Raw genomic sequence first — 21226 nt, forward strand, 5'->3', positions numbered from 1 at the left:
CACCACAGCTACGAGCGCGAGCCGCCCCGTGCAGCCCACCGCGCCGCCACCAGGCCCTCGCTACCCCGCCGCCAGGGCCCACCGCCGCGCCTCCGCGCCCCGCACCAGCGCGAAGCACCGCCGTTCGCCGCCGCCCCGCGCCAACAGCCTCCGAGCGGGATGAAGATGAGCCCCGCGGCCACCGGCGCTGGAGGGCTTTGCCCGGCAGCGTGGTCCGGTGGCGGCGAGGAAGGGAAGGGACGAGAGGAGGCCCGAAGCCGGCGGCTAGGGTAGCCCCCCCCCTCGGTCGCCACACAGGAGCGACGCGGGGAGGGGAGGGGAGGGGGCTGCACCTTCCACTCATGTTTATGGTTAGGAAACTTAACCATCTTTGATTAACGAGCTAGTCTAGTAGAGGCTTACTTGGGACACGGTGTTTTGTCTATGTATCCACACATGTATCAAGTTTTCGGTTAATACAATTCTAGCATGAATAATAAACATTTATCATGAAATAAGGAAATATAAAAGAACAACTTTATTATTGCCTCTATGGCATATTTCCTTCACGTTGATCTCCTTCTTGTCCGCAAGCCACTTCTTTGCCTGCTCATCCAAGAGGGTTCTGTCCGCCAACATGATCTTCGCATCCTCCGCGTCCCGTGCAAGTTGCAACCTCTCTTTCTCAAGCTCAATCTCTCCAAATGTCTTGGCCTTCTCGAGTTCCAATTTGATCGCCTCCTCTTGCTTCTCTGGCTCGATCTTCTCCCTATCAAAGCTTCTTCTCCACCCTCTTCTAGTCCCACTCCATCCTCTCCTTTTGTGCATCCAACATGAGCTTGTACCTCTCCTCTTTCTTATTCTCCCTTATCGAAAAATGCCCGTCCATGTGGACGACATTTTTGTAGCCGTGGCGCCACGGGAGGCCCGTGCCTTCTCCCACTTGTTTCCCATGACTTATCGGTTATCCTCTGGCATGGTGGCCCTTCCATTCGTGAAAACAACATTGTACTCTTCATCGTCCAACCCAATTGATTGGTGGGAGCTTAAGCCATCATTCCTCTTCTTGGCGGACTTGAGATCGGACACAACTTGCTTCCACTTCGGCTTGCCATTCAATATGATCCAACAATGACTAAAAGAAAATGGCTTCCTCTCCACCTCATGACACAAAGTGGCCGCCACCACCGTCTAGCAAACGACATATGTATGAGCACGAGAATGCAATTATGCAAAGACAAGAAGCATATGTAAATGACAACAAGATGAAGAAATTGAGCTTATGTGAGTTGCCACTCCCATCCCACTTTGAGGGTGTTTGGCCACTTGTTAGTAGCCGACGTACTTGTTCAATTCCCCTTGAATGATCCCCCATTAATGTTGGAGAGATGCCACATTGCGGGTGGCCACGATAGGATGCAACTCCACATACTCCTTTTGTTCGTGATACTCCTTCCAAATATTCTCTCAATATGTGTTCCCCTTTTGCTCCGTGTCGCATATTGGATCCATTGTTGTGGCCAAACAAGCTTTGACAAACAAGATGTCCTCAAATCTTGAGAATGCCGGACCTCTTGCCTTCGCCGTCTTGGTCTTCTTCTTCTTCTTGCTCGGATTGGGATCGGATATTGCCCCAACTTCAAATGCGGTGGTGCCCTCCAATTCATACTCCATTTCGTCGGATCTTCATTGTCATTGATCATGTTTGACAAGAACGCCTCCTACGTGATCATGGTTTGCAAGCATTCATCATGTGTGAAATGAACTAGTGATCTATGGAAAAAATTGACCAGATAGGAGCAAAGAAAACGTATCAACTTGTTCTGCCATTCCGTCGAACATGTCGAGGGCAGCCCGGGCTCCGCCGGTGTCCGTGCTCATCCACGCCCGAACAAGCTGTAGTGAGTCACATATGTCGACCGTCGGCATCTGCGTCAGCGGAAAGCTCTCCGTAATGGCCCAGCCGGTCGTCGAATCCTCCTCTATGCCAAAGGGGTCAGACGTAGTAATCCGCGTCAGTGCTTGGATGGAAGGGGTGCGGGGGTCCGGGCGTGGCCGAGGAGACAACAGCTCCACCATGTCCGAACTTCCCTGCGCCGCCGCCGCCTCCCTCTCTTGTTGTCGGCGTCGATGCAACTTCCGAGCAACGTTCTCCGCTTTGCAAGACGGAGTCGACGAAGGGACACCGACGAACGAGGCCGACTGCGTCTCCGTTGAGTCGGCTAGTGACGGGTTGGACGACATCTCCGGCGGTGGATCGGGCCAGGTGGTGAGGATGGGGAGCAAGGGTGGAGGACGACGAGGGCTCAGGCGTGGGAAAGCTTCGAGGGCAGCAGGAGGAGGAGGAAGGGTTTGGTGGATTTTGGTGCAATTGGCGGTGGGGTCGGGCTGTCGGGTTCGACGTGGCGGGCGTGCCCGGGCGCCCCCATATCCGCCCCATATTTGGGCTGGATATGAGGGGTGTCGGTCAACCCGGGCATTTGAGACCCGTTAAAAGAGCCCGTCTGGGTTGAAATTTTGTGACCGGACCGTGACCGGGCGACCCGCCCGGGCGTATAAGGTGGGTCTGAGGCGCCCGACTGTAGATGCTCTTATGGGGAACCATACTAAATGTTTAACTTCAATTCTCTTCGTAAGACACATAATATTTTTGTTCTAAAACAATAGGATGTGGGATGCATTGAAACCATACTTCAAGTTATAATATACTCCCTTCATTTACTTATATAAGGCCATTATAAAAAATACACTTTGCACCAATACAAGGCCGCCAACAGTAATCGAGATAAAAGTTAATGATATTTTCTTGAACTAGCAGCCTATTTAATACTTGCATGCATGAAGTCATAATGACACTCCAATCAGCTTTCTATCCCTTCCTTGCATTCATGTGTGTATTAATGATCCCAATAAACAAAAAAAATGGTTTACAAAACAAGGTATTAAATTTTACTTTGATACCTGTAATGTGAGTTTGTGGCCTTGTATATAAAAATGGAGGGAGTACACGTGTAGAGTGGTAATTTATTTGTATGAAACATTCGCTAGCCTTCCAATAATAATATCAAGATGGGCGTGCATGCTGCCACTCATGACGTCGAGTGTCATGGCTGTGGCGTGGACGACGGGCCAATCCACTGCCATAAAAATTTGTCCCTTCAGGGCGGCGGTGAAGCACATTTGTACCCACCGAGCACCACATTGCCTGAGCGCGCTATTACTCCTTCTCGGTCATCATGTGGTCAATCACACCGGGGCACGGGTGGTGGACAGTGACTAGTGTTTAGGTGGGAGTCAGAGAGAGGGGTTGTTAAAAAGGGATGGGGCTGAAATGTTGTCTCGCCCTGACGGATAGTGTGAACTACCCATTCCACTCAATTCGGGTGGGACACGAAGATTTTAGACTAAGTCAAAATAGATAAGTTTATTGAATTAAAATTTCTGTCTGAGCAGTTCGATCCAAACAGGCGGGGACAAAATGAAGAGTGTGGCATTTTTGAGATCGAGCTCCATGAATGCCTTAGTTTTGCGAATCTTATGAATTTAAACTTTTTAGTTTGAAAAAATCCTGAAAAAATACACATGTAAATAAGGATGTAATGTGTATGTGCATGAAATTTCAGAACAAAATACCTTGAATGACGAGCTGCAAAAACTTTTTTTTTATAAACTTTAAGGATAAACAGTTCGTATGCTCGGCCTTCCTCTGGCATTTTCGCGGAATGGAGGACTGCCTTTGGAGATGCCGAGAGTCCATTTTAAGCTGAGGAAATGGGATCGTCCCATTCCCATCCCATTTGATCATTAGGGGCTCTAAAATATGATCCATTACTACAAGATATGCTGTCGGGGCATGATCTAGGCTTAGGTGCCCTCGGGGCTCGGGCTTTGGACATTCAGAGAGCTACAAGCAAGCTAGACGATGTTTTGTCCGGATAAACGTGAGGAAAACAAAAGAGCAGCACCACTCCTACCACCAAGTTCCAAGCAGCTGGAGGAGGAGCTGCTCGATCTTCTCCCGCAAAAGAACAATATTATTCTCTCCCCATCCCCGTGACCCCATCCCCTCACTCTTTACTTTATTTCTCACGGCCAGCTTTATCTCTCACAGCAGCGGCGGCAGGCCCGAGAAGGCGAAGAGAGAGAGAGAGAGAGCAAAAGGCATCGAGCGAAAGCAGCCAAAGCGCAAGGCGGGCAAAGGCGAGGCGCGGCTTTGCTCAGCTTCAGCTCAGCTGGGCGACGCCGACCGACGCAGGAGAGCGAGCGCGATAGATGGAAGCTTATCATTGCCTGGACCTCGGCCTCTTCCGCCTGTTCCCTGGCTTGGACCAGAGCACCATGCCTGGCCTTTTCCACTTCCCCCCGGCGAGCTGAGCTCTGCTCCAACTCTATTGAACTCTCTCTCTCCTTCTTGGTTCCTCCCCCGGTCGGTCAGTCAGTCGGTCTGCCCTGCTCTTGGCGCCTTGCCGTTGGCCTTCTTGGGCTCCGGCCATTGTTCTGGCCAGTTTCTTGGGGTTCTCGCTTCTTGGAGTCCGGGCATTGGCGTCGGCGGGCGAGGGTTGAACCAATCCCTCACTCCGTCGTCAATGGAGGGGTCGGAGGGGTCGGGTGCCTCGTGTCCCGCGGCGGCGGCGGCGGCGGCCGAGCAGCAGGTGCGGGTGGTGCGGTGCCCCAAGTGCGAGAAGTTCTTGCCGGAGCTGCCCAACTACTCCGTCTACGTCTGCGGCGGATGCGGCGCCACTCTCCAAGGTCTCTCTTCCTTTGCCCCCTCTCTTTTTATCTTGCCTCCATGTTCTACATTGTGTTATGTTTCTGTTGTTGTCACAGGCGGCTGATGTTATTCAGTATATGTTTCTGCCGCATTAGTGTTCACAACCTGTGTCTCTGTTTGGATTAAATTCGTTCAACTCTAGTTCTTACCTTTTGTTTGCTCAACTCTAGATAAATTCAACCGCAAAAAAAAAAAAACTCTAGATAAATTCAAGTAAAAAACTCTACATGAATTATTGTTTGCTTTCCGGTATATAAAGATCCCATATCTGCAGCTTTTTCAAGTTTTCTTCTGTTTTTGTTTTGCACATTGCAAAATATTTTCTTTTCTCTTCCTTGTTTCCCCTCGCTCCAGTTAGTGTTTTCGCTGAACTTATCTCATTTTTCCTGAAATGTGCGAAACCTCTGATTCTCGACCTGTTCGCAGAAGCTTGCCTAAAAATCTTGACCAATTATCTGAATCTTCAGAACTTGTGGGGAATGCGGTGACATTTTCTTGTTTCTAAATGACAACTGTTTTACTCTAAGAATATTTGGTTGAAAAGTTTTGTCTGGTCTGAAAATTTCTAGATTGTAGGAGCAGAAACATCTCATTTTGATTGACTCAGTCTTGAATGAAATCGAATGCGCGGAACGGAATCGGACACTAAACTCTGCCGGTTCCATTGTTTCCACTTAAATTCCCATCACACTTTTATATGTTGTTATTAGGCGCGCAAACAATTGAGCCCAAACGCAGTGCTGTTATGAGAAAAACTGTGTTGCACGTTGTCTTGAGGACCACCATTGACAAAAATTTACACCTATGAAATCTTCCATTTCTCGATTACTTATGCTAAATTTTATGTCAAATTCGTGACAGGGAAGTATAGAATTAACATATTTCTTCTCTCTGTGCAATTTTACAGCAAAAAAGCACTCAGCACCCGAGACTACTTGTTTGGACAAAACTGACGTTGTACATGTGAAGTACCTTGAAGTGTTGGAGAGTTCGCCAGAGAAGAAGGAACCAGTATCTGAAGCTAATTTTGAAACTATCTCAGAAGAAAACTCTCAGAGAGTCCAAGCTACTCCCGAAGAGAGATTAGTAACCCAAAGAATGATGCCAGAACACAGAGATTCCAGATGTAGTTCTGGTGATGACCAAATCCCAAGAGAGCCAAGCACCTTGATGTTTAGGGCCACTCTTAGAGATGACAGCACGGAGATTCGGGAAGCCAAGTACCGGCGCATACGGAATGAGGAGAAAGGAGATGTAAAGCAACCCGTGAGACCAAGTGACAGATCTCATATCTCTGTAGTCGACACCATTCCTCCTAATGCTTATCATGGTGAACACCAGATGAAGTCAAGCTTTGGAGATGCAAATGGTAGTCAGTGCGCAGACGGGAGGAATATGGACGGTCCTAGCAGTGTCAGTGGGCTTGAGAAAGACCGCGCCGAGCTTTTACGGATGCTTGATGAGCTGAGGGATCAGGTGCAGAGATCCTGCGAAATCACTGAGAAGCCCAGTGTAGGCGCCTCCACAAGTAGAGTGGTGGATGCCTCGAGCTCGTACAGTCCTCATGAACTGCTGAGTCGGTTGCGGAACGGTTCTCAGTGCTCACCATCCTTGAGTGGGCAAAATCCTGACGTTCTGCATGCTTATGCTTCAGTCCCCACACATCAAGATCTACATGGATATAGAGAGCCTGACACACACATGGGGGCTCCTTGCTATCCTGTTGGCCAGTATCCATGGAGGAATTGTGACAGTTATTTCTTTGGACAGCATAATCATGACCCTCTCGTCTCTTACCACCATGGCGGTTTCTACCACCAGCCTGCTTGCTCTTGCCTGCATTGTCATCACCGTGAGTTCTTGCCTGTTCAGGGGGCTCCGATGGGTTTCAATCATCACAGGGTGCCATATCCTGGGGCGTACCCGGTTAACGGTTCTGTGATGTTTGGCATGCAAAATAAAAATTCGAGAGGCATCAATGCTTCGATGCACCGCGGTCACATGAGGGGAAACCTGAGCAAGAAGCCTCCGCAAACATGTGAACCGATTGCCTGCGGAGCCCCATTTACCATATGCTACAACTGTTATGAAGTGCTGCAACTTCCCAAGAAGTGCCCCTTGCCTGGGAAGGATGAGTACAAGCTACGTTGTGGGTCATGCTCTCATGTGATCATGGTCAAGCTTGATGGAAGCAGGCTTGATGTTTCAGCGCCTTCGCCAATTTCACACATGTCTGCTGCTAGTAGAAATAACTCCAGTGATGTCCAAGGAAGCAATGCATACTCTGCTGCTGATGAGAGACTGCTTCCGCTTTACAGCTTTTCTGCAGGGAGTCATTGCTCTCGAGAAAGAGATCTGCACTCAGACTCAAGTGACACAGAAAAGGTGCAAGGTATATCATCGTCTTCTAGCATTTTTGAAGATGAGAATAATCCTGCGAGATCTAATTCACAGAGGGGCACCCCTAGGTCTAGTGATCTGCCCGTTGAAGCCCAAGTTGTTAGCCGTGTTCCGAGTTTACCTCTTCAGCATCATTTTGCACATTCACCATCTGAGAGGGTGGTTAATGGATCAGGAAAAGGAAGCAGAAGTACCCGGTCTGAGCATGAGAAGACAGTATTGACTGAAACTTGTAGACACAACACTATAAAAGATGTACGTGTAGTGAGTGTGATGAGCTTGTCAGATGATGAGTACGAGGATCCGGACTGCAGTCAAGATCCCTGTGTTGGGACTCAACATGTAGATCGCCTTACCGTCACGAAAACGGGTGATTCATTCTTTACCAATCTCATGAAGAAGAGTTTTAAAATCAACAATGGAATGGGCAATGGCAGAGCAAAGGTATTCATTAATGGCTATCCCATCTCCGATCGTGCTGTCAAGAAGGCTGAGAAGATTGCCGGACCAATCTACCCTGGTGAATACTGGTAATTTACACCTTCATTCATCTAAATCTTATGGAAACTGAAGTTGTGATCCAAAATGTAACCCTTTAGCATCATGGCCATTTGACATTTTCCTTGTATTTTTTGTTTAGGTACGATTATCGTGCAGGGTTCTGGGGTGTAATGGGTCAATCCTGCCTTGGCATGATACCTGTAAGAACAGTTTTTTTTTTGGGAGTTAATATGCTTTTCTTACCCTGTCATATCTTGATCCAAGCTTTTAACTGGATTTCCATGTTGCAGCCGTACATTCCTCAGCTTAACTATCCTATGCCCAAGAACTGCGCTGGTGGAAATACTGGTATATTTATCAACGGGAGAGAACTTCACCAGAAAGATTTTGACTTACTCGTGGGTCGAGGTCTCTCAGAATCTCCTGACAGATCATATAAGGTTGAGATGTCTGGTAAAGTGTATGATGAAGTCTCTGGTGAAGAACTTTATTGTCTTGGCAAACTTGCACCAACGTAAGTAATTTATACCGACTTCAAATCTTTCCATTTCAGTTTACAGTTATAAGTTCTGATGACAATGTCGCAACCATATATTTGTTCTACAGCGTGTGATTTATGTCCTTGTTTAAGATGTCAAGTCACTGCCACATATTTGTTCTACCGTGTCTAGAAACTAGAATATCTACCATGGTATTGATTTAGTACTGACATAGTCTAGACTCTAGAATATCTGCCATACTTGACCCTGTACTGAAAGTTTCTTTACACAAACAGTGTTGAGAAGATGAAGCGCGGTTTCGGCATGCGGCCCCCGAGGACCATCCACTGAGAAAGAGGGGTCGGGGTCAGAATTGGCCTCAGGATCTGGGCGACTCGCCGCGCCGGAACTGGGGATATCATGGTCCTGAGATCAGTCGATAGCCCACATTGTGGACTACATAAAGTCATTTTGCAAGTTCTGCTTCTCCTACGTAGCCATGCTGTGTGTGTGGTGTGTGATGCTTTTGCTGATTGCAGTTATTCCGCCTATCTACTCATGTATAGTAGATATATGTAATCGATGATCTCTGTGATGACCCCTGAAACTGATAGTTCTCTGAAAAAAGGCTCAATGTGAAGTTATGTGCTGCGGGTTTCGTGAATGAGTCAAACTGATCTCAAAATAGGCTATGCGGACGCCTTGATTATCCACACACACGTTGATTATCCACACTTCTCCTACTCAGTTAGAATTCAGATCATTGCAAAAATTATACATCAGAGACTATATTTATTGTCTAGGTTCACCACATCAATTACATCCCCGGGGGCTACAACCCCAGGGTATGACTATGGTTGCTCCTCCAATGTACCAAATAAACATAGTACAGATCGATGACAAGTCCGCCGTGATCATGACACATATCAACCGCCGCACTATCGTCGGTCCGGCACCCTTGCCAGGGGTGTCGGGACTCGTCCCTTCATGATCTCATGTCCATCCTACCAGTTTCATCTAGTTTATTTGGCTACACCACAGCGCCTTTATATGATATACCCAAGTTACATGTGTTTAGACCCAACCCCCCGCATATTCCAAGTCTAACTGTAGCCCCGAACACATAATCGACACTAATTTCAACACTCCACCTTGGCAAATATGCCCTCCGTCATCATTAAGTCATTGTCCTCGCTCGAACATCTGTGTATGATTAGACTTGGGTCTGATTAATAACATCGCCTCGATGGCTCCTCCTCAGCTTCACCTTCAATGATGTTTGCGCATACCTTGTACAGACCGTTCTTGGTCCTCTTGCCCCATCATCACAAGCTTCTTGTTCTTATTGATCTTCATGGTCTTCTTGTCCCTCTCCACCTTGCTGACATGCCCATCACCATGAAGCTCGCCAAGCGAATTTGGATTTACCCGAACCTTTTGCACATGCCTAACATCCTTGAGCACGTGTCTTGAATCTTTTCATTCGGGGGATTGATGATCCTCGACACCTTTTACATAAGGGACTAAGACATGAGTATTCACTTAACGTATTAGTACACATAATTGTGTGTCATCAATACCAAAACAACACCATGGACCTGGATCCACTTCCAAAACAGATTTAGCTTGGAAATGTAATCAATTCTATACGTGGCATATACGAATATAAGAACTACCAATCTATAACAACAATGCCATACTAAAACCAATCTACAACTGATGTTTTGGTCAATGTCAAAAGGTTTGAAGGGATAGGAGCTGGCAACTCTACCCTATCAGCCCCGACCTCTATAGAAGGTTTTGAATGAGCTTTTTGCCATGAACAAAAGGAGATGTTCTGTTCAATGTCCAACCGGAACGAATATACAACTGATGTTTTGGTCAAAAGGTCACAACGTTTGAAAGAGTTGGCTACTCTACCCTATCAGTCCGTAGCCATTATCGTTGCCCAACCCAAGGAGGCTTCGACGTCACTTCATGTTGTTAGCTTCTTTTGAATGTTATACATATTGACCTTACACAAACAGTGTTGAGAAGACTTGGCTACTCTACCCTACCAGCCTATAGCCATTATCGTTGCCCAACACAAGGATGCTTCGACGTCACTTCATATTGTTAGTTTCTTTGGAATGTTATATGGACATTGTTTCGTTTGTCTGGTTGGGCAAACTTTTTGACTTTTGGTCGTGTACATGTCAATGCAAAGGCTAGGAGAGACTCTTTTGTGCTCGGTTGCAACCATCTTAATCCTGCAAGAAAATAAGATATTCCGTAATCATAGAAAAATGTAGAATGAACCACGCAAACTAATAGCACCATGGAAATTACAGGAGTAAAACCGAGATGTGGATGAGATGAAGGAAAGGAAACGAAATTCTGCGGGATCGAGAAACAATTAATACTTGTGGGTGCCAAATAAAATCTCACTACAATTTTAGTTTTTGTGGGATGCCAAAAATGTGAAAGCACACATGGATGGACCATGGGCAGGATGATGTCACAGACTAATAATGGCAAAAGATGGAGCAAACGGTCCAAGCAGCCGCGTAGGTGCCAAAACCCTTCCAACACGGCGTCCGTGACCATCCCGAAGGACACTCCTCTTCCCTTTTTCTTTTCTAGCGAGAAACCTTTGCGCGTCCGGTGTTCCAAATTCCAAAACCCACCCCCGAGGCGAGGAAAGGCACCGCACCCTCCTCGCGATACAAATTACAAAGCGCAGAGAAAGCGAGGAGCGCCCCCCGTATCCCACCACCCCGACCCGAACCCCTGGGCTGAGCGCCGCAACCGCCCGCCCGGCCGCGATGATCCAGCTCCTCTTCACCGTGCTGGCCGCGGAGGCGGGCATGGCGGTCGTCCTGCTCTTCAAGACGCCGCTGAGGAAGCTGGCGATGCTCGCGCTCGACCGCCTCAAGCGCGGCCGGGCCCCCGTCATGGTGCGCACCGTCGCCGCCACCGTCCTCGTCGTCCTCGCCTCCAGCCTCCACAGCATGGCCAAGATCCACGGCCACGCCGGCGCCGGCGAGCTCGACGCCCCCGGCGCGCTCAGCCCCACCGACCAGGTCCTCCTCGCCCGCCACCTCCTCGAGGCATCCCTCATGGGTACGTGTGCCTGCCTACGGGACCCGACCGCCCGTCCCCTCTTCTTATCTGTTCGGTCGATCGTCTACACGTCCTTGGTTTGTTGAATTTAGATGAGAGCATGACTTGATTTCGCTCTAGCGCATCACGGCGTTCTGTTGATTTTAGTCTGACGGATGAGTTGTTCAATCATGCTATGGAGAGATTAATAAGTAATTTATTAGCTGCATTTGGCTAACATTTTGGAGTAATCTACAATTTAATGATATAGTATGGAGTAAAAGATTTTCCCCATTGTACCTTACTTTATGCTCAGTATCTGTAGTTTAATGTTATAGAGTAAAAGATTTCCCCATTGTATCTTACTTAATGGCCGAACCTGTAATATATTTTTCTGATTACTGTTCAATTGAGTTATAGATATAGTGTCTGCAGTAAAATTGTTTATCGCATAATTAGAAGTAGGGATGTAGGGTGTCTTTTACCGAGATGGGGTAACCTTTTGGGGTTCGCCATTTGCCCCCCTTTCAAGTTAACTGTCTTATTTCCATGCTATAATTTATGTCATATTTACAAAATTATTTTGTTCCACTTCTCAAACTATTTCGCTCTGACTTGTTAAGATGTACTGGGAACTTTGTATTGGCCTAAGTATTCAAGAAAGTTAGGCAAATTATCAGCTGTGATGATATTTCTTATCATACCCTTGTTTAATAAGCCATTGATTGTTCAGTTTAGGAATTAGATCATACATAGAACAAAGCTTATGCTGCTCAGGCTGTTTATGCTATATGCATACAATTTGCTGTTTGTGCTATATGCATACTATTTTATGGGTATATTTAGGATCGCTCTCATACAACCTGTGATTTTTATGTAGTGTTCAGTTTGGCCTGAAATCTTTTGTGATTACCCTGATAGCAAATGCAAACACAAATCACGGCATTTATGCATGTCTATTATACCTGTTACCTGATGCATTGACATTTCTGCTATTTTGGTTTTTTGGGTGCTCTGCCTTTTCCATATATTAAATCCTTGGAAAAAATTCACATGATTTGATTTATGTTCATCAACTATTCTTGTTGTTCCAAGTGACTTAATCTTTGGCCAGAGGTGATGAATGCTCTTGAAAGTTGTTCTGTTCTGGTACACCCATTTCATTATTTGGATGATGGGGTCCCTAGAGTTGGGGGGCTAATTTGACCAGTCTAATTCATACTATGGTTCTTAAAGATTCAGACGTGAGTTGATGAGATCATGTAACATCCAACCACTGAAGTTATATCTAGGAGACACGGACCTCAACATCATTAAGTTGAAGTTTTATAGGATGACTTTCCTCTTATACTTGCCCCATATCTGATATTTGTGTTTCCTCTGGGACAGTTCATTGGTGGAGTGGGATCTTGGTCACTCTTATTCAAACATTTATTATCAGTTTCTCTATTAGTTTTTGCAATTCCAGTTTTTCGCTTTCATTCGGTATTTTGTCCTAAACTGACAAACTTGTGTACATTTAAGAAGTCGTAAAAACATTACAATAACATTTTTTATTAAGTAGGTTGTTCAAGATAAAAACATGGGGAGGATTTGCTCTTTTATCATATAAAACCTTCTACATAGAGTATAAGCGACCAGGTGAGATACCATAATTCTGATGCTGACAGGAGTTGAATCCTGATCAGCAGGAGTCTACTATGTATTCCAGTCCAGGGGGCGGGCCAGGATCAGTGGGCTGAACTGGGCCATAGTGTGCTCACTCCAGGATTCGGTATTTTTTGGGCCAAACAGTGCACATCTCTCTGCTGTACTTGGACTGGGCTGGGGCTATATTTGTGATATTATCTTTTGTTGCCTGTGGCGTTGCCAAAACACTTTGTTATGGCTCAACTCTTATGTGGTTGATCTTATGTTTGTTATGTTATTTTTCTTTCATTCTTTTCAATCTTTTGAGGTTTCTTACAGTGAAAATAGACACTTTTATGTTCTGTCAACAACCAAGTAAGCCAGTGGATCTGTTGCTTCAGAAAAATTATCCACAAATTTTTATCCTCAAAAAAGGAATTTCTCTGCACTTCCCTCTTTGTGATTCATCTTGGTTTGATGTAACACAGCTGCATGTTTCTGGATGCATATGACATTCTTGTATTTAATTACAGAGTAACATCTTTTTATGTTCATGTAGATTTTAGTGTCCAAATTCAGGGATTTTCTCAGAATGCAGTTCCACTTGAGGTCTTTAGCACATTAGTGTTTTGTTGAGCCATTGGTAGCTTCGTAATAAAAAATTCATATAATGTGGTATATTGTTTTGTTGGAGAGTGTTGAGTCCGTGTCTGGTTCTAAGCTGAGTCGAATCTACATTTTGGTTCTAAGCTGAGTCGAATCTACATTTTGGTCCGGGTCACACAGTACTCGCTAACCCGCTCACTTGTTTCAGGATACATTTTATTCCTCGCTCTCGTCATTGACCGACTGCACAGCTACATCAGAGAGATGCGAGTTCTAAAGAAGAACTTGGAAGCTGTGTCGAAGCAGAACAAGTCGCTAGAAGAAGCAAAATCTGGAAGGTCCGATGAGAGCAAGCCACACCACAACGACATTGCTTCGCTGAACGAGGAGATCAAGAAGCTGAAGCTGCAACTGAAAGGAAAGGCGGAGGAGGCCAAGGATGCAGAGGCCAAAGCACTAGCTGCCCAGACACAATCTGAAGGTCTTGCGCGCAAATACGACCGCCTGCTTGAGGACAACAAGCATCTCCATGAGCAGCTGCAGTCAGGAGACATCTCGCTGTCACGTTCGGATGGCAAGAAGAATGCCTAAGATGTGGTTGGTCCTCATCAAGGTAGGTAGGCCTAGGTTTTGTCCATGACATGGTCTTAGTCTCTTAGTGTAAGTTTCGATGACAGCTCAATTCTTACTCTTTTTTATTGCGCTGTCTACCAGTCAGGAACTCGTGGAAGCCTGAAGACAGCTGAGAGATGAACATGACGTCTGTTACTGATAATCAGCCATCAGAGTAGTACCATCTTTAATACATAAATGTTCTGGTATTATGTACCGGAACGCAAAAATATCGCTCAATCTCTTACAGCCAGGTTAGCCGTGACTATGCTAAGATGCTCGCCTGTAAACATTGGTATTCGACTGAATGTTGTTAGTCTGAACAAAGTTGTAGATAGAACATGAGAACTATTCATATCTCGACAAATTTGGCTGCTGGTCGTTTAACCCCACCAACTTGTCCAATCATGGAGAAACGGCCACTGGACTGTGGTTACCCTTTCATTAATTTCGACAAAACATAGAGAATTATATCTGGCTTTCAACCATGCTTGTCTATAAACAGTACCGGGTATGCCTGAATCCTGACAAGTATATATGCTAGTGGCAGGTTCTAGCCATGATGACCCAATCTCCACTGCATCCGTATCCACGTCCTTTATGGATTTGGGCGTAGGCCCATACACACATACTAGTACTATCCATTTCTAAAGGTACTAATAATAATCTGTAGTACCATATGCTCCTGCTCCTTCCTGAACCTCTCTGGTCTTCTTGCCTTGAAAGGAAATTCTCCTATATCCTCTTTCCTGGCCCACAGGGCAGTGGGACCCGGATGAATTATGATATACTCCTAGCATGATACGCCAAAAGATCTCTCTGCTCTGAGTGAGGCGTGCGCAGTGTTTTCTCTCACGAGTTGATACGAACTTTGGGCATGGAGAGATCGTTCTTCCATGGAAATGCACGTGCGAAATGGGACATGATGGGTGTTGCCTCTTTTTCTGTTGTTGGTTGTTGGTTGTTGGTGAGTGGAAGACGACTAGCTACTGTATTAGCTTGTCGGTTGCAATTGTGCTAACAGTCTTGATCACACCATCTTAAAAATAAGACTTGGTCACACGACGTTGAACCCATCTTTGTAATGTAGGTGTCGGTTTCCCGTGAATTCTGCTGTACCATATGGCTGTTTTTCCTCATTTATTTACTGTGTGAGCGCTCATGTATTGGTTGTGTTAGGACGGACCCGAAAGGAACATTTTGAGGAGAAAAATCGACGAGAGAAACGTGTTTAGGATGGGAATTGATCACACAATGTGTTATTGCTTTTTTTCGAGGGGGTGGCAACGTGTTAGTTGGATTGTTTAATTATTTAGCTTCTTTACGTCACATTTTCAAGTTATCTAGCAATTTTAAATTACAAATTACAAATTATGTTAACCTCCAAAGTAAGACAAGAGCGCAGTAGACACTCCTTTGGTCCAAACCATTCGGTTTAGATGGTTCATGTAGAAGACCATCATGTCCCCTTTAAGATCAAACAATTCGACCATTCAAAATAAAAAAGCTCAAACAATTCTATCCAATTGAGTATGAATGTATGCGTGATAACATCTACTGTATCATGTATCAGGAGTATCAATGAACCTCATTCTTGCGATTGCTCACGATATACCCTCTTTTAGCTGCTAAGCCTATTTTTTTGAAAGGTGTATTACCCCGGCCTCCGCATCTGGACGATGCATGCAACCATTTTATTAATTATTCACAAGGACCTTACAAAGTAGTACATCAGGTAGTCTGAAGCCACCATCTCAGCAACTCCTATTGACTTGATGAAGGGGTGCCGATAGTCTGAGCCTAATACCAAACAGACATCGCACCAAAGCCTAACATCTAAAACCGGAGACCCCAACCGAGCCACATTTTAGGTTTGGGGTACAAACCGGTCCGACGCACTCTCACGTGTTGTCGCCGCCGTCTTCCACCAATCCATCTTCAGAGCAGAAACTAATGCACCGACCTTGCTAGGCCTCTCTGCCATCGACGCCACCATGACGTCAGACAACGTCCTCTTCCTGCGTGAGTCCATCTCCGCGCATCGGACGCCGAGTCTCCACTGTGCCACGCCGCTAAGATCCGCCGTCATCAATGAGTAAGATGAAGCACCGCTCCACCAAAGAAGTTGCCAATGGTTTGGAGCCCGTGTACACCTTCAATAATGACGCCCCCAAGGGGAAAAGACACCAGAGCGCCGCCGTCATCCGATCTACTGATCTAGAGTTTCCCCCGAAGGTAGCGGACAGAGGCCTGGAGCTTCTCCACGGCGATGCCTTCAAGAAGATAACGACACAAAAGAGTGCCGCCATCGTCGGTCTTGGCAACAAGCCGAGAACGAGGTTTTCACCCGGATCCGCTCGACGAACCTCCATCCCGCATCGTGCGCATGGACCACCACCAATCTCCGCCGCCGCGGAGTGAGCAAGCCACTCTGACCAGATTAGATTTGACCGGAGGGCCAACCACACCCGCAGCCAGCCAGTCCACCAAAACCCTCCATGTCGCCGCTGATCCGAGGTACCGCAATGCCGCGACCATCCACCGTCGGGAGCGAGCCACCGCCCCGGAGGCTCAGATCCGGGGCACACTTCCGCTCGTCCGGGTGCAGCGGGCTGCACGCTGCTATGTGGCGGCGGCAAGCCTATTTCTTAGCCTCAAGATCCCTAAATATTTCTAGTTTTAGATGGTGTAGCACCCACATGATCGAAACATTTCTTCAACGAATGCTATCTACACGTGTAGAGCATCGGGAAAGAGAGGGACAGAAAAACCTACCCAAGCACTTCAGTCGTGGCTTCTTTGACGAGGGACGTGACGAACCTTCTTGGTTTGGCCCTTGGGCTCTCAGATATCAGGAGTCTTGTTTAATACTACATCTGTAAACTAATATAAGAGCGTTTAGATCACTAAAGTAGTGATCTAAACGCTCTTATATTAGTTTACGGAGGGAGTATCATCCTTGCAGACAGTTTTTACTTACATGCTCACCCAACATTTTATTCTCTTGTTGCTGTCTTGTCCCATGGCTTCCGTCTACTTCGAACCTTCATTTTTCACTCCTTCCTTTTGTGGTAAATGAAAACCATTGGCACATGCTGCACTCATTTTAGACCTTGTAGGACCGGCAAATCTAACATAGCTAATATGGAGAAGAACATTTTACCCTCAAAAAAATATATGGAGAAGAACATTCATCGCAAAATAAAAATAAATTTAACTGGAATTTGAAAATTCCGTGCTCGGAGTGAAGTAGAAAAGTCGGACTATGTACTGCACAATAATTAATTCTATAGTCCAGCATAAGTATGACAATTGAACATCAAACCGAACATAGGTAGGACACGATTCCTTGTTATTGTGCAATTGATGGTGCAATCCAACACAATTTGGAGAGAAAAGGGCACGCTCATGTCTCCTTTTCGACTCAAGTTTTTTCCAGTTCTAGAACCAAATAATTTCGATGCATTCCGTGTTGTTGCGCCTTAATGTTCTACGTACTAGTTTGACTTGTCCTGTTCTCATACACTACTCGTGTACCGCTCAATTAATGCTCTAAGAACATCAGGCTATTCAATCATCCAAGCTGGTTGGGCGAAACGTGCCGAACCTAAGCTTAGCACAACAGGAGGCCGGGGACCTCATTTGAATTCAGCCAGCAAACACTGATGACCGATCGATCACAGTTCCACCACCCAACATTTCATCAGCCAACCAACGAACATATGTGGCTCACACGGTCCCGCGACCAGCAACCGCGTGCGCGGCGCACTCCCTCACACGAGTGGGCTAATTAAGCCAACCAATTGATCCATCTACTAATCTAGGTATAACACAGCGATAGCTAGCTAGCTAGCCCGGCGACAGCAAATATGATGCGATACGCATCTGCGTGCCGTCGCTTGCAAGCCAACAATTAACGCTACGGCATGCATGCGTTGCATTGCATTGCATTGCCCACTTGGAGGTAGCTTTCGATCCTCCCAACGACTGCGTGCGTCCGACGGGCAGAGAGAAGAACAAGAGAGAGGTACGTAGCTATCACAAGAAAGGCATATTCCCCGACGATCCAGCACTAGCTAGTGTTGCAGGGGACGTCGATCGGCCCACGCATGGCTCGGCTGCATGGTTCTTTCCGCCCGCACCAACAAGGCTTCGCTTATGCATGTCTTTTGTTTTTGTTTTTTTACCCTAGGCAGTACGTACTCCATTCGTTCAGAAATATTTGTTGGAAAAATATTCTGAACATATTTTAATTCTAGATATATCTATTTTTCTTCATTTCTTCCACGAGTATTTCCGGACGAGATCGTGGTATGCGAAACTGATCCATTGATCACTGTATCCGGATCTGGCCCTTGTTCAACGGGTCGATCTGTATATAGTTGTAGGAGCTCACCAGATTACAAGCCGTCTTTATGCACGTGAAAGAACAGTTGTGAGCGTCGTGAGGCCAAATTGCCAATGGAGGCAGGAGCTAATATGTACAGCACAGACCGTAGATAGCCAGCCGTGCGTGCGTGCTCAAAGCCTCAAAGGAACGAAGCCATCTCATTCCCAGCTGTTAGCGAGACAGAGAACTAATGGTCCTTGCTGTTCACTGCAAGCATCCACAGCTCACACCAGTCGTTTGTGCCAACCTTACGTGCATGCATTTCTATTCAATCGACCTCCTCCTTTTCCCAGTGGCGGAGCTAGCAAACACCACAAGTTAAAATGCTTCACTTAGAGCTACTAAGAATCACAAGTATCACATATTTATGTGTAGTTAAGCAGAACTATTTTATACACTAATATTAAGAAAAACTTCACAAATCTAAAATTTGGACAAGTCCAACTAGAAATGGCACGATCAACATTTAACTGCAGAATTTCTCTGTAAATTGCGGAGAATAGCTCATGTAGTTGTCACACGCTACCCATAGCTCTCGCCCCCGCTGGTCTGTTTTTTTTAGAAAGGAGGATATACCCGCGGCCTCTGCATCTCGACGATGCATGCAGCCATTTTATTAATTATACACAAAGATCATATAAAGTAATATATCAGTAAGCCTGAAGCCACCATCTAGATAACACTTGTTGCTACTCCTATCCCATTGATGAAGGGGTGCCGAATGTCCGAACCAAATACCAAACAGACATCACACCAAAGCCTAACATCTAAAGTCGGATGCCCCGGTCCAGCCACATACCAGGACCGGGTCACACACCGGACCGACGCACTCTCAGAGGCTGCCGCATCCATCTTCCACCGGTTCATCTCCAAAGCAGGAACTGACGCATCGACCTTGCCTGGCCTGTCGTCGACGCCACCATGGCGCCAGACAATGCCACCATCCTGCATGTATCCATCCACACGCGCCCGTCGCCAAAACTCTGCAACACCATGCCGCCGAGACCTGCCATTGGCCTGGTGGTAGATGTAACACCACTCCTCCTTGCGTCCCCTCGAGCCTGCACTTGTAGAGCATAGGGAAAGAGAGGGAGAGAAAAACCTACCCAAGCACTTCAGTCGTGGCTTCTTTGACGAGGGACGTGACGAACCTTCCTGGTTTGGCCCTTGGGCTCTCAGATATCAGGAGTCTTCCGGATCTAGGGTTTCCTCCGGAACATCCCGATCGAGTTGACATGACCTGCAATGATGATGCCTCGAGAAGGAAACAACGTCAGAGGCGCCGCCATCGTCCGCCAAGACCGCAGTCAGGTGCGATTTTCACCGGAAACCACGTCATTCTGATCTCGCGGCTGGCTAGAACCGTGCGGAGCCTCGCCATGAAGACGTATGCCAAGCGCCGCTAGCTGGCCAGTACCACGCCGCGGCGGATCTGGACGGGACGCTAGATCCGCGGCCGCCACGACCCATCTCCAGGCAGAGCCGTCCACCGCGTCATCCATGGAGTGCTGCCACCACCCATGCACGCAGGGAAGCCCATCGCCGTCCTGGACCATTGGCCGCTGCCGTATAGGCTAGCGGCGCCGCCCTGCCTGCTACCCACAGACGCACCACAAGAGGCGCCACCCTCGCTGGTCTGATGCTACTCGCAGCCTTGTGATTCGGAGTTTCGGACCATACAATCTCCATCTCCTATGCCGCTGCCGCTCATCGGAGCTCCGTCTTCTAGCTAGGGCACGGAGGCGTGCAACACGTCATCGTCTTGTATAGATAACTGATATGTCTCCCACGTATCTATAATTTTTTATTGTTCCATGCTATTATATTATCTGTTTCAGATGTTTTATATGCATTAATATGCTATTTTATATTATTTTTGGGACTAACCTATTAACCTAGAGCCCAGTGCGAGTTCCTGTTTTTTCCTTGTTTTTGAGTTTCGAAGAAAAGGAATACCAAACGGAGTCCAAACGAAACGAAACCTTCGCGATGATTTTTCTTGGACCAGAAGACAACCAGGACACTTGGAGATGAAGTTGGAGGAGCCACGAGGCGGCCACAAGGACGGAGGGCGCCCCCCCACCCTTGTGGGCCCCCCGTGACCCTCCTGACCTAATTCTTTCGCCTATATATTCCATAATATCCCAAACCACCAGAGGCATCCATGAAAACACTTTTCCACCACTACAACCTTCTGTACCCGTCAGGTCCCATCTTGGGACCTTTTCCGGCACCCTGCCGGAGGGGGATTCGATCACGGAGGGCTTCTACATCAACTCTATTGCCCTTTCGATGAAGCGTGAGTAGTTTACCACAGACCCACGGGTCCATAGCTAGTAGCTAGATGGCCTCTTCTCTGTCTTTGATTCTCAATACCATGTTCTCCTCGATGTTCTTGGAGATCTATTCGATGTAATACTTTTTTGCGGTGTGTTTGCCAAGATCCAATGAATTGTGGATTTATGATCAGCTTATCTATGAATATTATTTGAATCTTCTCTTAATTCTTTTATGCATGATTTGATATCTTTGTAATTCTCTTCGAACTATCGGTTTGGTTTGACCAACTAGATTGGTTTTTCTTGCAATGGGAGAAGTGTTTAGCTTTGGGTTCAATCTTGCGGTGTACTTTCCCAGTGATAGTAGGGGCAGCAAGGCACGTATTGTATTGTTGCCATCAAGGATAAAAAGATGGGGTTTTATCATATTGCTTGAGTTAATTCCTCTACATCATGTCATCTTACTTAATGCGTTACCCTGTTCTTCATGAACTTAATA

The 21226-nt window shown here is 46.6% G+C and overlaps 2 protein-coding genes across 2 annotated transcripts; both read left to right on the forward strand.

Moving 5' to 3' along the window:
• Nucleotides 1-4083: 4083 nt before the first annotated feature.
• Nucleotides 4084-8797, forward strand: LOC123157533 (uncharacterized). Its single transcript, XM_044575823.1, has 5 exons — nt 4084-4728; nt 5658-7680; nt 7791-7851; nt 7942-8165; nt 8427-8797. The coding sequence occupies exons 1-5, from the start codon at nt 4566-4568 to the stop codon at nt 8479-8481; spliced, it is 2526 nt and encodes an 841-aa protein (XP_044431758.1). The 5' UTR covers nt 4084-4565; the 3' UTR covers nt 8482-8797.
• A 1994-nt stretch (nt 8798-10791) lies between these two features.
• Nucleotides 10792-14448, forward strand: LOC123160536 (B-cell receptor-associated protein 31). Its single transcript, XM_044578344.1, has 3 exons — nt 10792-11232; nt 13655-14059; nt 14161-14448. The coding sequence occupies exons 1-2, from the start codon at nt 10935-10937 to the stop codon at nt 14035-14037; spliced, it is 681 nt and encodes a 226-aa protein (XP_044434279.1). The 5' UTR covers nt 10792-10934; the 3' UTR covers nt 14038-14059; nt 14161-14448.
• Nucleotides 14449-21226: the final 6778 nt, after the last annotated feature.

Source organism: Triticum aestivum, chromosome 7B (assembly GCF_018294505.1).
Source record: "Triticum aestivum cultivar Chinese Spring chromosome 7B, IWGSC CS RefSeq v2.1, whole genome shotgun sequence".
Taxonomy (NCBI): domain Eukaryota; kingdom Viridiplantae; phylum Streptophyta; class Magnoliopsida; order Poales; family Poaceae; genus Triticum; species Triticum aestivum.